This window comes from Eschrichtius robustus, chromosome 8, assembly GCF_028021215.1.
Source record: "Eschrichtius robustus isolate mEscRob2 chromosome 8, mEscRob2.pri, whole genome shotgun sequence".
Taxonomy (NCBI): Eukaryota; Metazoa; Chordata; class Mammalia; order Artiodactyla; family Eschrichtiidae; genus Eschrichtius; species Eschrichtius robustus.
Window position 1 is genome coordinate 86,489,559 of NC_090831.1, and position 21,283 is coordinate 86,510,841.

The following is a 21,283-nucleotide window of genomic DNA, read 5'->3' on the forward strand; positions in this document are numbered from 1 at the left end:
CTGCACTTGAGTAGCCGGGACAGTCTAATGGCCTGTGTTCCTTTGTTCTGAGAGTCCCTTGAAAAGGCCAAAGAAGAAAAGCCAGACCTAAATCTTTAAATGGCTTAGGACCCCCAAACAAGCCCTCCAACAAACTAAAGTCTGTTAAAAAATAATTGAAATGTTAGGTAAGTTAAATATAAAAAAGGGCCTCCTTATTAATCCCCCGTTGCTTCTGCTGGCACGTGTCATATTTTCAAGGTACAGTATCAGGAGAACACTGTCATTTAGTGACATATTAGGGCCATATATCATGAGAACATCATCTTGGTAGAGGATACGGGTACTAAAAGACACGATTCTGGCCAGACAGAACAACAGGGGGTCTTACTTCTTTTCTCCAACCCCTTGCACTCCCCCCTGCCTTTTTCTTTAATCTCCCTCTGTTTTGTGTTGCAGAGAAGTGAATTTCTTCAAGGGATATGACTTGTTGCAAAATAATCGGGGGGCCCCAGTGGGCTTCATAAAGTCTTTTAAATGGCTGGGCTTCAAGGGCAGCTTTGTTCAGAGTTTGCACCATTAGCTGGGCCAGGGGAGGCCGCGTTTGCCAGGGTCCAGGTCTCTGGGGTAAAGGCTCGCCGAGCCTAGACTGGGGGAAGAAAGAATAACACTCCCAGATGGAGTGTGATGAATTGTGTGATGTTTTGCAAGATGCTTTCACATAAAGACTCCAAAAGTGTGGCTGTGGGATGCTGCCAGCCTCCTGGGAAAGTACCCCTCGCCCCCACCCCGGCTCAATTCAAGGAAGAAACCTGAGGACTTGGAGGCTTTTGGTCCAGGCTCTGGTCTGTCTGGCAAATGACAGGGCACTCAGAGACTGAGACTTGTTTTGAGTTTTTAAGTCAGAGACTTCATCTGTCTTTCCTCAAAGGCACTATTTTTACTCCTGTGTTCAAAATGAAATCACAAACTAAGGTTTATAATGGTCTGAAAATGGAGAGTGCTTAACAAAGGCAAACATTTAAATTTCTTGGCTGCAAGGAAGAGATGGCTCATCTTAGCCTCTAAACCAAGCAGTGTGCCATAGTGGTGAAATCACCGACTCTGGTATCAGCGAGTCCTGGGTTTGAATCTCTGCCGTGGTGAAGCTGGGTAAGCCATTTAACCTCTCTGAGTCTCTCAGTTCTACCCATAAAATAGGGGTAAATCAGTGCGTGCCTCAGGTTTGTTGTGAGGGTTAAAAAGGACATAATACACAAAACATGTTCAGCACAGTCTGGCAAATAATAGATTTTCCATAAATGTCAGGTGCTATTATTCTGAATAGTTCAGCAACCTGCCTGGAAAACTATTATTGCCACTTCATTGTTTGGCTAGAGATGGATCAGCTCTGTGACTTTGGTTATTGAAGGGATTTGCAAAAGTGGTGGCGGCTGGGGAAGTGGTTCAGAAAGATCTGGAAATGTTACTTTACATTAAAAGCAAGGGCCATTGACCAAAGATATTTTAAAATAAACAGAAACGTAAGAGACTTCATTGCTGCAGACCTGTATTACAGGAAATGCTAAAGAAAGTTCTTTAAGCTGTAGGGAAATAATATGAGAGGGAAACTTGTATTTTTTTTTTTAGTTTTATTTATTTATTTATTTATTTATTTATTTTTATATTTATTTTTGGCTGTGTTGGGTCTTCGTTGCTGTGCGAGGGCTTTCTCTAGTTGTGGCAAGCGGGGGCCACTGTCCATCGCGGTGTGTGGGCCTCTCACTATCGCGGCCTCTCTTGTTGCGGAGCACAGGCTCCAGACGCGCAAGCTCAGTAATTGTGGCTCACGGGCCCAGCTGCTCTGCGGCATGTGGGATCTTCCCAGACCAGGGCTCGAACCCGTGTCCCCTGCATTGGCAGGCAGACTCTCAATCACTGCGCCACCAGGGAAGCCCAGGAAACTTGTATTTTACAGGAAGTAATGTAAAACATCAGAAATGGTAGATATCTGTATAAATAAAAAAGGCTATGTTTCCTCTCAATTTGATTAAAATACATGACTCTTTACAGCAAATAATAAATAAAGTAAAAGCAAGGGCCATTGACACCTCCCACCTCTACTGACCTCAGATGCCTCCCACCTCTTGTACTAACCTCACTCAGTTGGGGAAGAGAAGAGATCTCAGCTGGGAAATTTGGGTTATTTTCCCTATCAAATGCACTTTCTTCGCTTTAGAAATGGTTTTGTTGGTGTTTTTTCAACTTTTGTTGAGCTGAGAGACATGGCCCAGAGCCTCGTACTTGTACACTAAGGTTTCAAAGTGTCCCAAACTGCCTTTCCTTTTCTTTTTTTTTTTCCTCGCAGCTCTTTCTGTGCAGGAGTTATGGAGAAGTCAATTGTACTATCAGTAACAAAGAAGAAGCAAGTCAAAGCTTAATTAAAATAATAAATCATCAATCACATTTACTACTGACATTGGCAACCACTGAGCTATCTCAGTCTCTCCCCACCCCCTCCCACCCCCCCCCCCCCCAATGATTATTTTCTAAGAGATTAAGAACAGATTTTGTCCAGAGGAGACCAGCTGGAGCACGTACAAACTTGTGTTGTCTCCTTTTTGAGGCTTATGCTCCCTTGCAAAGGATTTCCCCGGACCACACGTTCCAGGGAGGGAATCACTTTACTTTTTGGATTCTCAAAACCGGTGACATCAATGAAGCCTGCCCCCTCTGGATCTTTTCTTTCAGTTTTTGTCTACATCTCTGCATTCTAGAACTGTAACATTTTGCAGTTAGATCTGTTTATTTGAGTTTTGGCCCATCCCTTCTATGGCATCTTTCACAGGTTACCTTCTAACAGGGCAGGGAACATGGCGGGAGACCTCACACGTCCGCCCCAGGTGGCCTGTCTTTCCAGAAAATTTCCAGACTCGCTCAACTACATACTAATCTAGTCCTGAACTCTCAACGGTCATGTAGGAGCTAACCTAATTTTAATATGATGCACCCATAAATTTTAATGCTGTGTTTTAGCAACTAACCTCCCTGGCTATCCTCTTAATCCAGGTCTGGGAACCAAGTTCTCTTCCCAAGTTCACTGCTAGCTAGCTCTGAGGGACCTGAGACACTTAACTTCATTGTGTGCCATTCCTCCGACTGCAAATCTTAGGAAACCTGTGAGGATTAATGAAATAATGGCTGCAGAGCTCTTTAGAAGAAAAGTGCTATGTAAACATGAAGTATTATTCTTCTGTTTATGAGACATTTTATAATATTGCCTAGGAGAAATTGTGACTGGTGTTCAAGAGTACCATAAAGTTCCTTTTTGGCTCTTTTGGGGCTGGAATTGGGTTACAATGGAGCACTTCACGGAAAAGTTGACCTCTTTGACTACATGTGTGGGGAGACCGGGAATTCCAAGGAGAATACATGCGCTGATGTTGGATCACCTTCCTCCTTGGGAAACTTGACACAAAACATCTGTATTCCTAAAAACAAGTTCCTCTGTGAGCAATTTTGAGACTCTCAAATAGTGAAACACTACCGTGTGGGCACTTCAAACAAATTCTGTAATAAAGAGAATTTGATTAAGGGTCTTAGTGTCCTATTTGTGCTCACTGACCGCGATAGCTTTTGAGTCAAGGTGGAATTCTTTTCTGTAGTTCTCACTTGGTGCCAGAAGTTACACTGCAGTGTTTGTGTGATCTGCTAACATCTGATGTCTTGTCCCCTCTAAGCACGTGTACATTTCTAGACCCTAGACAGGAAGCTTGCTGTGTGGTTTCTTTCCTGTTCCCACAGCACTGGGTGCAATGGCACATGGGTCAAGCCTCTGGTTCAGCTGCTTTAGAACTTCCACTCCTTTACTTCTCCGAGTCACTGTGCTGGGCATGCATCCCCTGACAGTAGCTGATGACAGAGGGAACCCCTTATTCAGAATTAATATGGGTCCAGCCCCATGGCTATTTGCATTTTGATAGGGGAATCCATCTATAGGGCCCCTCCCTAAAAAAGACTACAGTGAGGAAATGACACAGGGGTGTGTGCATATATGCAGCAAGGCAGGGTAATCTGGAGGGTTTTTAATTTAGGAAAGAGAGTCACTTCTACCTCTTTATCCTCTCTAATGATATCACCTGGCCCATGTGCTTTATTGACATATTTTGTTGTTCATTTGGGCAGAAAAAAATATTACAACTTCACGGCCTTCTTGATTTTCTGAAAAAGGATTTGGCACTTAGAATTTGCAAGTTCGCCAAATGACCGCTATTTGCCTCCAAGGCAGGCTTTGCTTTCATAAAAGACAAGGATGGAAGGAAAATAACACCATCTTGTAGAGGAAGAGACTCATGTGGTCTGCCACCTTCCTAATATGGCTAATCACATGGAGGATCAGCAGGCAAGGCACCAGGTATTTTCATTTTCCCTCTTATTTCAAGAGATTTGTGTTGCTGTTTCATAGTCCAGAAATACAGCATCTGCCAGCCGACGTTTCTCCCTGATCACTCTCATCATATCAGCTGCTGTGTTGTCCTTTCCAGATTTTTTATTTTATTGTTATGTTTAAATATAAATGAAAGGTCAGGTAATACTTTCCATAGTCCATAATAGGATTGCGCCTGGAAGAATCTTAGAAAAAAAATATCTTCAAGACATTGGCTTGAAATAAAACAAAAGCATCTCAAAAACATTTTTTTTTTTCTCGTTGAGAAAAGCAAACAGGAAAATCTCACAATGGCAATTTGCTATCTTCTCTAACCAGCCCCCCACCCCCACCCCGCCAAATCAGTGACAGATCATTTCCCTCCATGCCAGACACTGAAAAATGCTCAGGAGGCACTGGCGGGTTTCTTGGCACATTTCCTAAGCGCAGGGAACTCTGTGCTGCCATCTAGTGGCAGATCTTAGATACAGCAAGCTGGCTGCTGGAATCCTGTTTGAACTTGGCTGCGGCCGGAGCTGTGGTTTGGCTCGCATCCGTATAGAGCTTTGTTGCCAGCCATGTAAGTTTTTTTCTTTATTACTCCCTATGCCCCTCTTTTCTTTTTGTTTGTTGGCACTTCATTTCATGTGCCCCCAGAGGCTGTGTTTTGAATTTTGATATATTTGGTCTTTCTGAAAGGAGGAAATAATGCAAACAGATGCCTTTGACAACAGGTAAATCACAGGCTGGCTGACCCTAGAAAGTGGTAAACATGGAGAGACAGAGACTGAGAATGAAAAACGTGATGGTAGTTATTACTCGTAGGCACTGGCTAGGTTGGTTTTTAAGAATGTTCTGACATTTTCCTCCAGAGCATTTTTACCACCATTTCTGTGGCTTAGTTTTGGGGAGACTCAAACTCAGGCTGGAATCTTGGGGAGAATTTGCGTGGGGATGTGAGTCTGGCTGTCAGAGGTGTGATAGGCATAGATACCTATCAATATACAAAATAGTGCATCTTTCCTTGTTACCAGAAAACAGCTGGTGTTTGTAGACCTTCCCATGGTTGGTGATGACACAGCTCCTTGGAGTTATTCAGCTCTTGTTAGAGAGCTCATTTCACATATGTGGAACCACCTGGAAGGTATTAATATCTCCTGGGGCCTTAGGACTATGACATTCTTTAGTTCTTGTGTGTATCCCGCATGCTGGGAAGTAGCAAAGTGCAGCATTTAAGCACGTGCCTTTGGAGTCGGACCTCTATTTGTATTCCAGATCTGCCTCTTGTGTGACCTGGGCAAGTTTACCAGTGTTGGTTCCTCATCTGTAAAATGGGGATGATGTGGATTTTTTTTGTGAAATAATGCATATACTATTCTTGGCACAGAGCTTGATACATAGAAAGTGTTCAGTAAGTGTGAGTCAGTGTCAGAAAACATTTTGTGAATGAAAACGTGAACCGAAGGAGCCGTGACCTTGAGTAAGAGCAGAGGACACTTGGTGCACGTGGGGATGAGGCAGCCAGTGGAGAGGGAGTCCTGAAGGCACGGCTTTGCATGTGCCCCTTCTCACCAGAGCTGCTGGCTTGAAGACCAGTGTTTTTGTCTCTTGACAAAATCAGGGAAAGCAAAGTGAGTGGTCTTAATTAACCTGTGCTTGAATTTACTCTGTAGCTGCTGGACTCAATTAAGAAGATGGAGGAATCAGCCTCTCACCAGCGATTCTCTGCCGTTTTTCTTTCTTTCTTTGAGGGCCTGGGATTCTGAGCTTGTGCTCCATACCCATGCAAGCAGGCAGCTGGGAAATGATCAGGTCTGGCAGCTCTGTACCAGCGTGATCCTTGGTAGATATAAAAAAACTCCAAGTGTTATCAGAAGGGGGAAAAAAACCTCACTAAACCTACAGCTAAGGTTTAGGTTTATTCTCTCTGTGCAAGTGTGTATGTGTGTGTGTGTGTGTGTGTGTGTGTGGAGTACACAAAAAATTCCAGAAGTGAATCTACAAATCTGGTTGAAATAAATTTTCTGCTGAACTATAATTACGAGCTATTTATTATGGATCTTGGGATCTTGCTGTGGATTTTGATTGGCTGCTAGGTTTCTAATTTAGCAAAGAATTCCTATATGTAAGAGACTGTGTGTCTTCCTATACATGAGACCCCAAATTTTGACTTCACACCCACTCTGACTACTGTTAGAGTTTTTACTTCCTTGTGTCTGAGGAGTCTTCCTTTCAGAGAGGAGATGCACTTGGGGGCTGGGGGTTGGCTTTTCCTTAAGGCTGCAGCCAGCTTTGCTGAAGGCATAAAGCCGAGGTAACAGATGCTCTGAGGTAATGCCCTGGGTGGGGCAGCTGGTATCAAACTATGGCTTCGAGTAACTGCGCTTTGCAAAGCTAAGTCACTGTTCATAATGCCAAGCAGCATAGACACCTGATCGTTGTTCTTGATTGCTCTGGTGGTGGCAAAAGGGCGCTATTAATTTTCAAGAATATACCTCTTTCATTTGAATTGTGACCACAACTATGTATTACGTTTGTATTTAAGAAAAAAATATGAACATAAATCAAAGGGCCATGACTTACAGTGAGTCATGATGCCACCATTATTATGAAGAGAGGGCAAGGGAAGGAGAGTGGCAGGGCTCGGAGCCAGGATACCTGGGTTCAGGTTGCAGGCAGCCGTTCACTCCGGGACTGTGGACAGCTCCCGAGCCCGCCTCAGCCCCGCTGGTACTAAGAACGCTCCCCGTACAGCGGTGGTTCTCAGCCTGGGCTGCACACTGGAATTACCCGGGGAGCCTGGTCCTGAGATAAATCAGATCTGAGCTTCAGGGAATGGGAGACAGTGTCGGGCTTTGTTAAGAACTGCACACGGGTTCTGATTAGCAGCCAAGGGTGAGGATCACTGCCTCACGGGATTTTAAGGAGTCAGTGAGATTAGCCCTATGAGAACCTTTATCACATAACACACACCAAAAAGGGGGAAAGAAAAGGAGACTGGATTACTCAGGTCAACCACACCTTACAATCAGACACCAATAACCAATAAACGAAAAAACAGAAGGTCTGCACACCAGCCGTGCAGGCGTGGGTACAGTGGCTGAGAACTGATGCTCGCTCTTTGAGTGGCCAGGCAGGTGTTGGGACGGCCCCATCAGTGTGTTTACCACATTGGCCTCGGTAATGATGGCCATTTTCTACGTGGGGACGTTTGAGCAGCACCGATCGGGGTGGGCTCATTATTCCCATGCTTCAGTGGCCTTGCAAAGCCATCAGCGCAGTGAGACAACAAGACTGTGTAGAAATAGAGCTGTTGGAATGGCGAGGCTCACCCGTCCCCAGGCTCCATATACCTTACTCTGGGGGGGGCGGTGATTGGTGAGTTGGAGGGAGTGGGGTTCTGGGACTCTTAGAGGTTCTGCTCATTCAAAAAGGGAGGAGATGACAATCTGGACTCATTTTAGAATTAGACCCTGGGAACATCTTGAGGGGCTCTGCAACTCCTAGGGAATTGGAGGGCAGCACAGAAGGTGACATGTTTTATCTGAGAACTGCTTTAGAGCTAGAATTTGGTGTATGGGCTCAGCTTGGACCCCAGGTCCCCAACACACAGACACACACACACACACACACACACACTTAAACACTCTCACACCCCTCACCCCCTCACACTCCTCCTTGGTGCTGGAATAGAAATGGGGAGATCTTCCTTACTCTTGACATTGAAGCATACTGGTTACACTTGTGAATCTTCCCAAGGTCATTGTCAGGGCTGAGTCAGGATTTCTCCTGCACATATTCCAGGAGGGTTCTGAATTCATCTCGAGGTCAGAGGGCTGGTCAGTTGCTCCTCTCTGATCTCTCCCTAAATCAGGCAATGAATGTGGTCATCCCAGCCTTAACTCAGGATAGGGTGTGGGCATTGTACACATTTGTGAGCTCAATATTGAAATCCACCTCTGCCACTGCAAAGCTGTATGATCTTGAAAAAGTCATAGACCTTCTCTGAACAACAGTTTTCCTGTTTATAAACAAGAGATAATGATAATACTTATCTCACAGCATTTTAATAGGAATGAAAGCCACAGCACCTAGCATTTAGTAGACCCTTGTTACAGCTCCAATCTCGTTGAAGTGTTGTGACATAGTATTTTTGGTCCATGTGCATCCTGTTCTCCAAACAGGTATATGCATCATATTTGGATCTTCTTGAGGTCATTTTAACAGCTAACTTTTCAGGATAAAACCAAAGATGCAAATGCTCACCACACTGTCATTAGCATAAGTGCTAATATAATGCAGCTGTCCCACAGCTATAAAACACTGACTCCTGTGTCTCTGCTTGGCATAGGGAATATTATTTTTTCTCTTACTGAGCCGATTCAATACTCAACTTTGTCATTATTTGAGTTGGAACTTTAGATTGCTGCATTTTAATTCACTCTGCTATTAAGGATTGTTGGACGGCCGTGTGCAAATATTTTTGTTCTCACGATGCAGTCCTGGCCCAGGTAGCCCAATGGGCAAAATATGATTTACACAAATATTATCATTTCTATAGTGTGTACTGAAAAGAAACCTTAGAGCAGGGCGGGAGAAAGCCTCTCTCTCTCGGAGTTCAGTTATCTAGGTTAAATTGGCTGGTAAAGAAGGGACTTTTCATCCCCTTTCATCTGCCCCTAATCTCAATCTATTCCTGGAAGGATATTTTTGTTCCAGAAAGAGCAAAATCTCATTTGCTATCACAGAGTTTTCTCGCCAGGATGAAGGCAAGATAGGAAGAGAGAAGCTAGGAAAACCTCAGCCATGTGCTAGAATTCTGGGGATTCTGTTTTGAAGTTGATTTCAAATGTTTCTTGTCCTTTTTGCCTAGAACAAGGAAGTGACCTGTAAGAGAGAGAAGTGCCCAGTGCTGTCGAGAGACTGTGCCCTCGCCATCAAGCAGAGGGGAGCCTGTTGCGAGCGGTGCAAAGGTAATTTATGTCTTGGCTGCCTGTTTTGGCTGTTCCTGCAGGCATTTTAATTTCTCTTTCTCTCACCTTTCTCTTCACTCAGCTCTTGGCTGGGGTGCAAGTGGGTGTTGGGAGGGAAGCTGCTGTGTGTGTGAGTGTTGGGGGGTAGGTAGTAAGGGCGGTCCTCCTAGTAGGGGATGAAAGTATGGTGAGCATCTGCATCGTTGGTTTATTTTCTGAGGCAAGTTGTTAAAATGCCACAGAAGAGATGTAAACATGATGCCTCTGCAGGTTGGTACACACGCACGCAAGCCTGTTCTGTCACGAAGTTTCAACACTCAGTTTTTCCAGGCTCTACGCTCGCCCTGCCCAGCTCTGCCAGAGGAGTCTTTCAGACCAATTTTTATCATTTTGGTCCCTATTAAAGTTTTTTCTTTCCTTCCAAATTAAATCTAAGTCCTTCCCTTTGTCTTTGAAGCATCTCTAAAACGCCGTTACTCCACCCCCATCTCCTGTGGCCCTCCGGCGCGCCTGTCTCTCTCAAACACACTGTTCTAGGTTGCCTCTGCCTTAGCTCAGGTCTTTCCTCCAACCTGCCCAGATGCTGCCTGTGCTCAAGGTCCCCCAGCCCTCATCCGTCACTCTCCTGGTTAAGTTTCCATGGCATCCAGAAGTTCACACAGATACTTCAGTGATGTGCTTTTTCATTGTCTTGTTTGTGTTCAGTAGATCCTCAGCTCCTCAGGACAGGAGCCAGGTCACGCTCTGATGTCACCTAGTATATGTCAGTGTATGCAGTGTGGTCCCCCAGAGGTCAAAATGAGCACAGTGGTTCAGGATGTGGGCTCCGGAGTCACACTGCCAAGTCCAAATCCAACAGTCCTGGGTTGCAAAGAGATTTCTCACCCTGAAGATGCATCCTGGGTTGCAGAGTGTTCCCCAAAAGTTCATGTCCATTAGGAACCTCAGAATGTGACCTTAATTGGAAATGGGATCTTTGGAGATGTAATTAGTTAAGATAAGGTCATACCAGATTAGGGTGGCTGCAAATCCAATATGACTGGTGTCTTTATATGAAGAGCAGACAGAGACACACAGAGAACGTGGCTGTGTAACAAGAGGGGCAGGTATAGACGCCTGGGCTCTGTTGCTGAGATTCAGATTCACTTGCCCTGGGGAGGGGGGCTAAGGCATCTGTCTTTTGAAGAAGTTCCCGGGAGATTTAATGTGCAGCCTGGGTGGGAACCTCTGAAAGAGATCTTGACCAGGTGATTTCTACCCCCACAGAAGAATATCCTTTTTTGGAGCTGCAAAGGGGAGGCTCCCTTCTGTAGAGCTCTCAAAAGGAGCTCCATAGAAACCAAGTAAACTAAAGCGCCATTTCTAGTGACAACCCACAAGTCTCTACACTCAAGGAGGACTTTGAACTTTACAACGCACACTATTATATGAAATCCACACGTCAAGGATTAATGCCAAGTTGTTTGTGAGTAACTATAGTTATTATAGTTACTATTTATAGACTTAAACTATAATGTTTAAGTCTATAAATAAATAAATAAATAAATAAGAGGCAGCGGTTGGAGTTGTGTTGCCCCAAGCCAAGGAATGCCTCGTGTTACCAGGAGCTGGGAAAAGGCCAGGAGGGGTCTTCCCTAGAAGCTTCAGATGGAGCATGGCCCTGCCAACACCTTGATTTTGGACTTCTACTTTCCAGAACTGTGAGAGAATACATTTCTGTTGTCTTAAGCCTCCAAGCTGGTGGTAATTTGTCACAGCAGCCTGAGAAACTAATACCCCAAGGTTTTCACTTGAGCAGGTAGAGACATGGAACCTCTTTCTACCCCAGTTCCCTCTCCTGTTAAATGAGGATAATAATTGTGTCGGAGGGAGCTAATGGCGAGACACAGTCAATGTGTTTAGCAAAGTGCCTGGCATGCAAACATTTCTCGGTTAATATAAATATAGTAGGTGCTCTGTAAATACCTGATGGACTTGACTATAAAAATGCGTCTTCTGAAGCCTTTTGGAGCAGGAGAAATCAGCCATTTACTTCTCATCTCTTTCCTACGGAGTTGGGAGGCAGATGTTTTACTCACGTGACTTCTGAGAGCTATTGATGCAAGACCTGAAATAGTAATTTCTTAGGAGTCTCCCAAGCTGATGGTCAGATAAAGTAATTCCAATTAAGAATACATTACTGGGACTTCCCTGGTGGTCCAGTGGTAAAGAATCCGGCTTCCAGTGCAGTGGACGTGGGTTCGATCCCTGGTGGGGGAACTAAGATCCCACGTGCCTCGGGGCAACTAAACCTTAGCACCACGACTACTGAGCTTGCCTGCTTCAACGAGAGAGCCCATGTGCCGCAAACTACAGTGCCCACGTGCCCTGGAGTCTGCGGGCCACAACTAGAGAGAGTAAACAACAACAACAACAACAAAAACCCTGCACGCCACAACTAGAGAGAAGCCCACGCACTGCAACAGAAGATCCCGCATGCCTCACCAAAGATCCCACGTGCCGCAACTAAGACCCGATGCAGCCAAAATAAATAAATAAATAAAATAAAAAAAGAAAGAAAAGAATACATTACTGAGCCAATGTGTGTCTAAGTTATCGTTGATTCACCTTAAAGAACCTCTTCTATTTAATTCTTTATTTTTTTAACGGCTGATTTGCCATCTTCATCTTGCAAGGCTGCCTCGCCAGTGAGAGATGAGTTGGATGCTACAGGGTGGAAGCAGAATGTGTGAAGGAACCATGCCCAAGGCATTAGGTTCATTTCCCGTTAACCGTAGCACAGGAGGGCACTTTGGGTTGCTGTAGTGTGTAACCTACTTGCCTTCTTGTCCTGCTGTTTCCTTTATCATCATTCTTTCCTTTGATCATCCTAACCTTCCAAGGGAAAGGGATACTTGTGACAAATACATTTCATGAGTATTCTTTTTGAGCTTAAGATGATAAAGTCTCGGGCTTCCCTGGTGGTGCAGTGGTTGAGAATCTGCCTGCCAATGCAGGGGACATGGGTTCGAGCCCTGGTCTGGGAAGATCCCACATGCCGCGGAGCAACTGGGCCTGTGAGCCACAACTACTGAGCCTGCGCGTCTGGAGCCTGTGCTCCGCAACAAGAGAGGCCGCGATAGTGAGAGGCCCGCGCACCGCGATGAAGAGTGGCCCCCGCTCGCTGCAACTAGAGAAAGCCCTTGCACAGAAACGAAGACCCAACACAGCCAAGAAGAAATAAATAAATAAATAAATAAAATTAAAAAAGATGATAAAGTCTCTTCAAATTAAACTGGACCCAAGAATAGACCAGTGAATTCAGCGCCCTGAGTTCTCTTTCTGACAGTAAAGTCCAGGCCTTTTGGGGGAGATCAGAATCCCCAGCCTGCCCTGAGGTGGACCTTCCTGAGAGAGACTCCTGAAAAGTGCTGACTTGTCAGGCTGTAGAGGGGGCTCTTAAGATGCCCCCCTTCATTTTCTCTATTTCCACTCCATAATACAGTTTTTGTCTCCTGGGTTTTAAGGGACACAGTTGTATTTGCACTGGTTTATTTATGTTTTTCTGATTAGAATAGTTACATATGCTCATAGAAGAAGCTTTTAAAAATAGGCTAAACTGTGGAAAAGCAGAAAATAAATTACTCATAATCCCACCACCCAGAAGTAACAACAGTTAATATTTGATATATGTTTTCTGTATTTTTTTCCCACGTCGAAGTGTTTACCTAGTTGATATCTTACTATCGAATTGTGTTATTTCTGGGTTTTTTTGCTTTTTTTTTTTTCTTCTCCCACTTAACATCAGGGCATAACATCTTCGCAACTTGTTTGGAAATACTGTCCTTAATGGGCACATAAGAATCTGCGTGGGAATGTACCAACATTCATTGGGTCATTTCTCCATTCCTGGGCATTTAGGTTATACCCTGGATTTTAGCATTGGGCAAGGGTAAGTACAAGAAGCTGAAACCAAAGAACACGTGCAGTAAAGGAATAACGACCAAAAAGGGAGGATCAAGAGCATTGCCTGGGTAGAGAGGAGATCTTGGTGTGAACCCAGAAACCACTCTGGATTTGGCCTCCCAAGGAATCTGGGTAAACCTCTCCTCCCCATCTCGTGTCCTCTGATCACGCAGTGGAACAAGAACAGCAGCAAATCCTCAGTGTGGAGCAGATACTGAGACAACCGCGGCAGCTGTGCTTCTCGTAAGCCCTCTTCCAACGGGCGTGGTCAGTGCTAACACTGGCGGTTTTAACTTTTACTTAGAATGATTGCGTGAGGAGTCGTAGTAATGAGTTTGTTGATAATACTTTATTTTAGAGCAGAATGATGTCCAGGCAAGATTATCTCAGGGTCAATTTTTTTTGTTTGTTTTTTTTGCGGTCGACGCACATACATTTATTTGTGCTAAATCTGTAATACGAAGCCCATTTTACAGATGAGGAACTGACTTAACGATTTGCACTAAGTCACAAAAAGTTTGCAATGGTTAGCCAGGACTCGCACCCTGTTCCTACAGACCTGGGGCTCTGTGCCTGGCAGGGGAAGGGCCTGGAATACCTGCGGGCGCTCCCGATCCACAGCCACCGCTGCTCTTACTCTCGGGGACCCCGTGCCGCGCTGGCAGCGACCAGCGCCAACCGGTAGGAGGAGAGGGGAGGGGAGATGCAGGACATCAACCGGGGCCACACCGACTTCCGCCCGCGACTCCGGGGCTCCTCCCTCCAGGGCTCCTCCCTCCAGGGCTTCCGGCCTCCGGACCCGAGGCCCCTCCTCTGCTTCCGGGGCGGGTCCAGGAAGCGGATTCAGGGCGTTGAAGGGACCTCAAAGCCCCTCCGGCTAGTTAACGCATGGTGAATGGAGAGCTGATGGACTTAATTCTCCTGTATTTTGAAAGTCATTTGCATTCAGAGGTACCACCTTATGCTGTTTTTAAAGCTGGTCACCAGACAGATCCGCCCTCTTGTAAAGGTGAGCACAGCAGGTACCTAACCTGGCAGAATGGGTGAAGGGCCTGGGCCTACCAGGCTTCCCAGCAAAGACTCCCCTTCTAGAAAACCTTTCTACCATCAGCAGGCACACGGGAAGGGGAAATCTAGTATTGCTAACTGGATGCAGCAGTAGTCCAAGCTAGTTGCTTTGAGTTTCCCTGGAGTATTGTTTGTGGTTGTTTGTTCTTCCTCTTACCTGAGGGAATTGTGAGTGTAAGCAGTGTTTCTCAAAATGCAGTGGACCAAAGACTTACCTATGATAATGCAGCTTCCTGGGCCTTGCCCAATAACAGTAGTAACTGAGATCCTAATCATCTTCATCAAAATTGCAGGGGCTCGAACGTATATATAGTCCTTATGCAGAGTCAGGCACTGGATCCTCACAGCCTACTGAGGGAGGTACTATCATAGCCCCGTTTTACACATGAAGTGGTGGCACTGAGAGCCCCAAGGCGACAGAGGTAGTAAATGACAGCGATGGGGGACAGACTGGTCTCATCATTAGGCTTGCAGGCCTGCTGTATCACAAGCTCTGCCCCCGGTCCCATGAGTCTACATTTTCAGGTCACCACCGGGACTCTCATGGGGGCTGAGGCTTGAGAACCACTGCTACCAGGTAAAGAAAGGAAAGGAAGAGAGAAGGTGGGTCTTTCTGATGAAGGAATGAGAAGCACATCTGTGAGAGGCTCTTGGTCGATATCTGCCCTGGTCAGTGCATCTTTGGGGTGAAATCTCTTTGCCCCTCGTAGCTGTGAGGCTGTGATCCTTTGCTGTCCTGCTATTTTGAAATTTTTTTAATCATTAGAATGATGGTATACGAAAGAAAGAAAAGTAGATAATGACCAAGAAAATGTAACTCAAATGTTGAAGTGCTGGTGAATGGTTATCAAAACTCTTCCTAGTTATTCAGTTGTGTAAATAAACGGCGGGGAGGGTGGTGGGACTTGAGCCCCAAGAACTGGCAAAGGACCTCCCATCATTTGCTGAAACTTTTTTTTTCTTTTCCAACTTCTTTCTCTTCCTCTTTCCCTTCCTTAGCATAATTATTTTCAATTTTAACTTTATTTTTAATTTTAACTATTGATGTAGTAGCTATCTCACTACTACATCAATACATTATCATACTAAAAATTTAAACAAGGGAGTAAAGTCTTTTCTGAGCTACAAAAACCCACTCTTTTCAGAAATAACAACTGTTATCAATTTATTGTGTCTTTCCCAGACCTTTTCCAGTTTATTACATATACACACATTTATATATATATGTAATTTTGTATGTGTGGTTTTATTTTTACATAAATGAAATTAAATAGTAATTTTTCTTTCACAGTTTGCTTTTTAAAAATATCTCTACAGTAATATGATTTAGGAATTTTCCCATGCCAGTTCATGCTTTTTAGTTGTGTGGATCCCATAGCACAGACGTACAATAATTTATTTAACATCTCCCTGTTGATAGACGTTTAGACTTTCAGTTTTATGCCAAGCTACGGGGAACCAACTTGCCATTCTTGTTGTGCCCCTGTGTGTCTGATGCTCAAAGACAGACCTGGAAATCAAAGTGCTGTGGGGAGAGGCGTGCACAAGTTAACTTGTAATGGACCTTACTCAGCGGCCTCCAAAAGAGGCAAGGCTAGTCTCCTTTCCTATTCCTTTGAGAGTTTTCAAGCCTTTCTTCCTAAAAGATTATGATAGACTAGAGGAGAAGTTGGTATTACACATAGCAACATTTAGGCAAATCAGCTGCTTTTGCCTTAAAAACTTGCGCATGTAGCCATGTTGCCCATACACTGCCCATATAGCCAACTCTTTATTTGAGACTGCCACGTGCACACTCCTATCCCAATTCTTTCCTGTTCTGGGTTTCTCCCATATTACAAGGGATATTTTCCTCCCCTTTTTGTGGTTTTGTGAGAAATGGTATCAAGTTCCTTTTAAAGAACCTAACTGAGGGTCAGCAATTCTTTTTTGTTTTTCAATGAAATATAGAAAGCACCGACAGTTGTCAACAAATTAAGACTTGAATGGTGGTATTTTTGCAAAATTTCGCCCAATGAACTGAACTGCAGTAACAGAATCAACTAAGTTTAGAATATAGGCTAGATGAAGAAAGGGGGACTGTTTTACATGCCTCTTATTTCTAAGAATGATTTTTCAATGAGAAAATATCATCATCCTCATTTTCATCATCTCAGTTATCAAACATACTTCACATTTGAGGCATTTGAAGACTCTCTGAAGTTATTACTTTTTGTTTTGATACTTCCAATAGGGGGAAAGCACAGAGAGAAGAAGGCATATCATCAGCTCATTCTTTCTTGGACATTCTCTTAAGAAATTTGGGCCATTTAAAATTCCCATATTAATTTACGCTTATGTTTATATCTATATTCTATGTGTACTGATGTATATTTGGGAACACTTGTAATTAGTGTTCATAGTTTATTTGTAATTATGTGGAGTCTCATTTCATTCCTTTAAATAATTACAGAAGTTTATATTTATTACATCCGTAAAGACTATGCTCATTCTCTATGGGTCTTTAAGGATCATTCCTATTCTTTGTTTTGAGGCCAGGCTCAGTGATGATATTGTTCCTACAGGAAAACAAGGTCTTCTATATGTTGGTCACCTTCTGGTGTGATGAAAAGTGGAACCTGCTTGTATTTACCAAGAGCTTTGACCCTTTGAGAAAGCCGTGGCATTTGCTTTTCCACTTAGTGTTGTTGAAGCCCTGTGGGTGGTGAGGTGTGACTCGTCTGGTTGATTTTAAAACCTTTATCCTCACCTGTTACCTTCATAATAGTAGTCCCAAAGGGATGTGTTTCCCCCCAGTGCTGGATACTGGGTTAGCTGGTTTATGCTCACCACTTAGTCCTCACAACAGCAGGGGCATTTCTGTCTTTCTCATTTTATATATGAGGAAACCGAAGGCTCAGAGAACTTAAATCACTCATTTGCCAAGGTGTTAGTGATGCAAAGATCAACCAGAGGGTATCCAAGCCCTCAAGGAGCTTGCTCTACTGGAGGGACAAAACAATACCATCCAGTGGGGGAAGTTCTCCAGGGAAGGTGTGCCAGAGTGCAGAGGGCAAGGGGAGTGTGCTGGGGAAGGCTTTCCAGAAGAGGCAACTCATTTTTGTGATCAAGAAGGAGTTCATCACATCCGAAGAGAGCTGTTTGTGGGAAGCTCCCAGGTGAAGGTCATGATCCACACAAAGGCATGGAATAGTTCTTAGGCATTGCCCACCACTCATGATCACCTAGGGCACTTGTTAAAACACCATTTCCTGGGCTTTGAAGTTTTTGTTAGTTGATTGTTTAGGGGAGGGTGAAGGGGGTCAGAAAAAAGCATGAAGGATCCTATCATGACTTCTGCTTATTTTCCTCTGAAGAAGATGTTGGTATTGAAAAGGAAGCAGTAGAGTAAATCTGCTGAGACATAAATATGAAAACTCATATTTCCAAAAGGATTTTTAGGAAGGTTGTGTGTGTGTGTGTGTATAGACATTTGTGTTCTTGTTTGCTTCAATCAGATTGCTCATATGTTCCATTCATTCATTCATTCAACAAGTATTTACTGATCCCATGCCAGGTATTTATGGGATACCTGGCACTGCTTACCAAATTGTTCTTACCTTTTATGAAGCCAGATTATTCTTTCAAACAAAAAAGTAAGTAAATTATAACTTATTCTTCTCAAGCAAGTGTTTCAGTGTACTTTTCAGATTATTTTATGCTAATAATTGTCATACATTTTAATCCAAATAGCCTAATAACTGGGCAAAAGATAATCTAATTTGAAAAATCTCAATATTATTTGATGAAAACAAATGAGATCATTGAGAGTCAAACAGACGGCTTTGGCAGCTTTTCTGTATTTACTTGGACTGAGAATCACCCTTTAATTTGGGGTTCTTTCATGAACAATCATGTACTTGTTATCTGAATATATGTTTGTTATTAGTGGATAATAAACAAATAAGGTGTTTTTCAAACATTTATAGGTCAAATTCCATCCTCTTTCTTCATACAGAGCATAAAATATTAATTGTCCACAATACTTTGATGAAAGATACAAGAAAATAGTCTTTCATTTATCAAGTGGGATTTATATTCCACAATCTTTTCTTGTCTTTGATTTCTCTGTGCCTTGTCTCATTTTTCTATGGGTTGTGATCCCATGGGTTGTTTAATAGTTTAATTTTTATATTTGATTTAAAAAGATCCTATGATGTCTCAAAATGAAAGGAAAGAGGCAAAATATAAATATTTGCACACTGATTTCCAAAACTGGACAACCATCCTAGGTTCTGGTAAATAATGAGGGAGCAAAACATGCATGGAGAATTTTAAGGGGATTGGGCTCATTTATAGAGACCAAGTGCTGACCAAAGTAAAATAGAGCTATGAATAATGGTAAAAGATTGAGTATTATTAATTATAGCTTGCCTTTAAAGCAGTACAAGGTCACAAATCAGGAGCCGCTTCTCCTTTTGCTTCGAGAATGACTTGGAAGATGACAATGCCTTTCAGAATATTGCTATGTGGCTGTTTTGTAGGGAGCCAGCCGATTACCATATATAGGAATGAGCATTTAAAAAAACTTAAAAAAAAAATAACTACAGGGCTTCCCTGGTGGCACAGTGGTTGAGAATCTGCCTGCCAATGCAGGGGACTACGGGTTCGAGCCCTGGTCTGGGAAGACCCCACATGCCGCGGAGCAACTAGGCCCGTGAGCCACAACTACTGAGCCTGCGCGTCTGGAACCTGTGCTCCGCAACAAGAGAGGCCGCGATAGTGAGAGGCCCGCGCACCGCGATGAAGAGTGGCCCCCGCTTGCCACAACTAGAGAAAGCCCTCGCACAGAAACGAAGACCCAACACAGCAAAAATAAATAAATAAATAAATTAATTAATTAAAAAAACAAAACAAAACTACACTCCCTATGTTGACAGAATAAATTGTCCTGTTGTTTACACGGTTTAAGATGGAATAACCGTGAGTTTTTCCATGCATGTGTCAATCTGGTTGTTTGCTTTTAACCAGATTTCTTTTAGCAATTATAACCGTGCATTGTCTGCTGCCCAAACAAAAGAGCAGCTCTTTCCCCAACCTCTGTTTTCCTTCCTTTTAGACATCACCAAAATCTCTGGTAGTTATTATGTATGATTGACCCGGATGCAGTTTGTCCCAGGTTTCACATCCCAAATAAGGAATGACCTGCCTTAAGGTTAATACTCTACCAGTCATTTAAACTGTACTGTGAACTAGATTTAGAGAATATTTTGGAATAGACAAACCCCAGTCTTTAGGTTTTCATAGATAATGTTATATCACCCCTGAGGTGGTGGTTATTATTGTTCTGATTTAACAGATGGGGAAACAGAGATGCTTAGAGACGGGAAGTGATGTTTTTCAAGATCCCACAGTTGCTCAGAGGTAGCAGGGCTCAGACTCCAAATGCTCCATTCTTCTGCCTGGTAACACATACACTGCCTATGAGATAAGAAGGAGGGAGGAAAGACCTGGAGAATTAGGAGGGCTCCAGAGATGAAGGAGTGAGAGAGACACTGGCATCAGTTTTGCCTGCATCAGTTTCATCTGTGTTATACCCCTTCTCCCTCCATGGACTTTTATACTGTGGGTGGACCAGCAATTTCCGAGGAAGTACATGGGCAAAGAAGCTTTGTGGAGGTATTGGAAACAACATGTGGCTTAGGAGGAGGTGGCTTTTCTTACTAATTGACTTTTTTGGGGAACCCCTAAAATTACTCTCTTTTCCTCTTCAGTATCCATGACTGTACTGCAGTGCCCCAGGGAGACAATTCATATGAGCTTTACTCTTTTGTGAGTATGTATGTTTATGCCTGGTTTCATAAAATATTTTTGATAGATAATGCATTCATACAATTAAAAATACACAAAAGGGACTTCCCTGGTGGCACAGTGGTTAAGAATCCACCTGCCAATGCAGGGGACATGGGTTCGAGCCCTGGTCCGGGAAGGTCCCACATGCCACGGAGCAACCAAGCCCATGCGCCACAACTACTGAGCCTGCGCTCTAGAGCCCACGAGCCACAACTACTGAGCCTGCGCGCCTACAGCCTGTGCTCCACAACAAGAGAAGCCACCGCAGTGAGAAGCCCGCGAACCACAATGAAGAGTAGCCCCCGCTCGCCGCAACTAGAGAAAGCCTGCATGCAGCAACGAAGACCCAACGCGGCCAAAAGTAAATAAATAAATAAATTTATTTAAAAAATACACAAAAACATCTATAGTAAAAGTAAGGCTTCTTCCTATTCTCGACCCTAGCAACCTTGTACCCTTTCCTGGAGATAACCATTTACTGGATTTGTGAGAATCCTTCCAGAGTCAGTCTATGCATACAGAAAGCAGTCTCCAGCAGCTTTACTCCTAGCTGCTTTAATGCTGAGATTCTGACCTATCACTTAAAACATCTTAGGAAATTACATTACTCTGAAAAACATTCCCATCACGGAGCTACTCAATTCCAGTGCCACTGTTATTTTTACCATGATTTTGAGCTTAGGAGAATTCTTGACGTGTTTCTTGAAGTTGTTAGATTATGAGATGCCTGCGTGTATATTGTAGGCTATAACTATTTTAACCTTTAACAGTATAACTAGTTTTACCTATTCAGCCCCCCAAATTTGAGTGGAGTTCGTTAATATGTTTTTAAAGACGAGAAAAAAACAATAACTTGAGGGATTTGTTTTCCTCCCTCCTTTTCTCTAACTGAAAAAAGATATATAAAATGTTATATTTCATACATTGGTTTCCTATAATATAAACCAGGCTATTTTGGCATTTAAATTAAAAAAAGACCCTATTTGTTTGAAAAGATCTTGTTAACAGTAAAATCATACTTTACAAAACCTGTTTTTGTTGTTAAAACTAGTAAGAAAACTTAAAAGAGAGATCTGCTTTC

The 21,283-nt window shown here is 43.5% G+C and overlaps 1 protein-coding gene across 2 annotated transcripts in view; it reads left to right on the forward strand.

Moving 5' to 3' along the window:
- Window positions 1-21,283, forward strand: part of BMPER (BMP binding endothelial regulator) — a 321,921-nt gene that overhangs the window by 22,112 nt on the left and 278,526 nt on the right. For both annotated transcript variants that reach the window (XM_068550034.1, XM_068550033.1), the window contains exon 3: window positions 9,258-9,357. In XM_068550034.1, coding sequence (XP_068406135.1) covers window positions 9,258-9,357 — 100 coding nt within the window. The remainder of the gene's footprint in view (window positions 1-9,257; window positions 9,358-21,283) is intronic.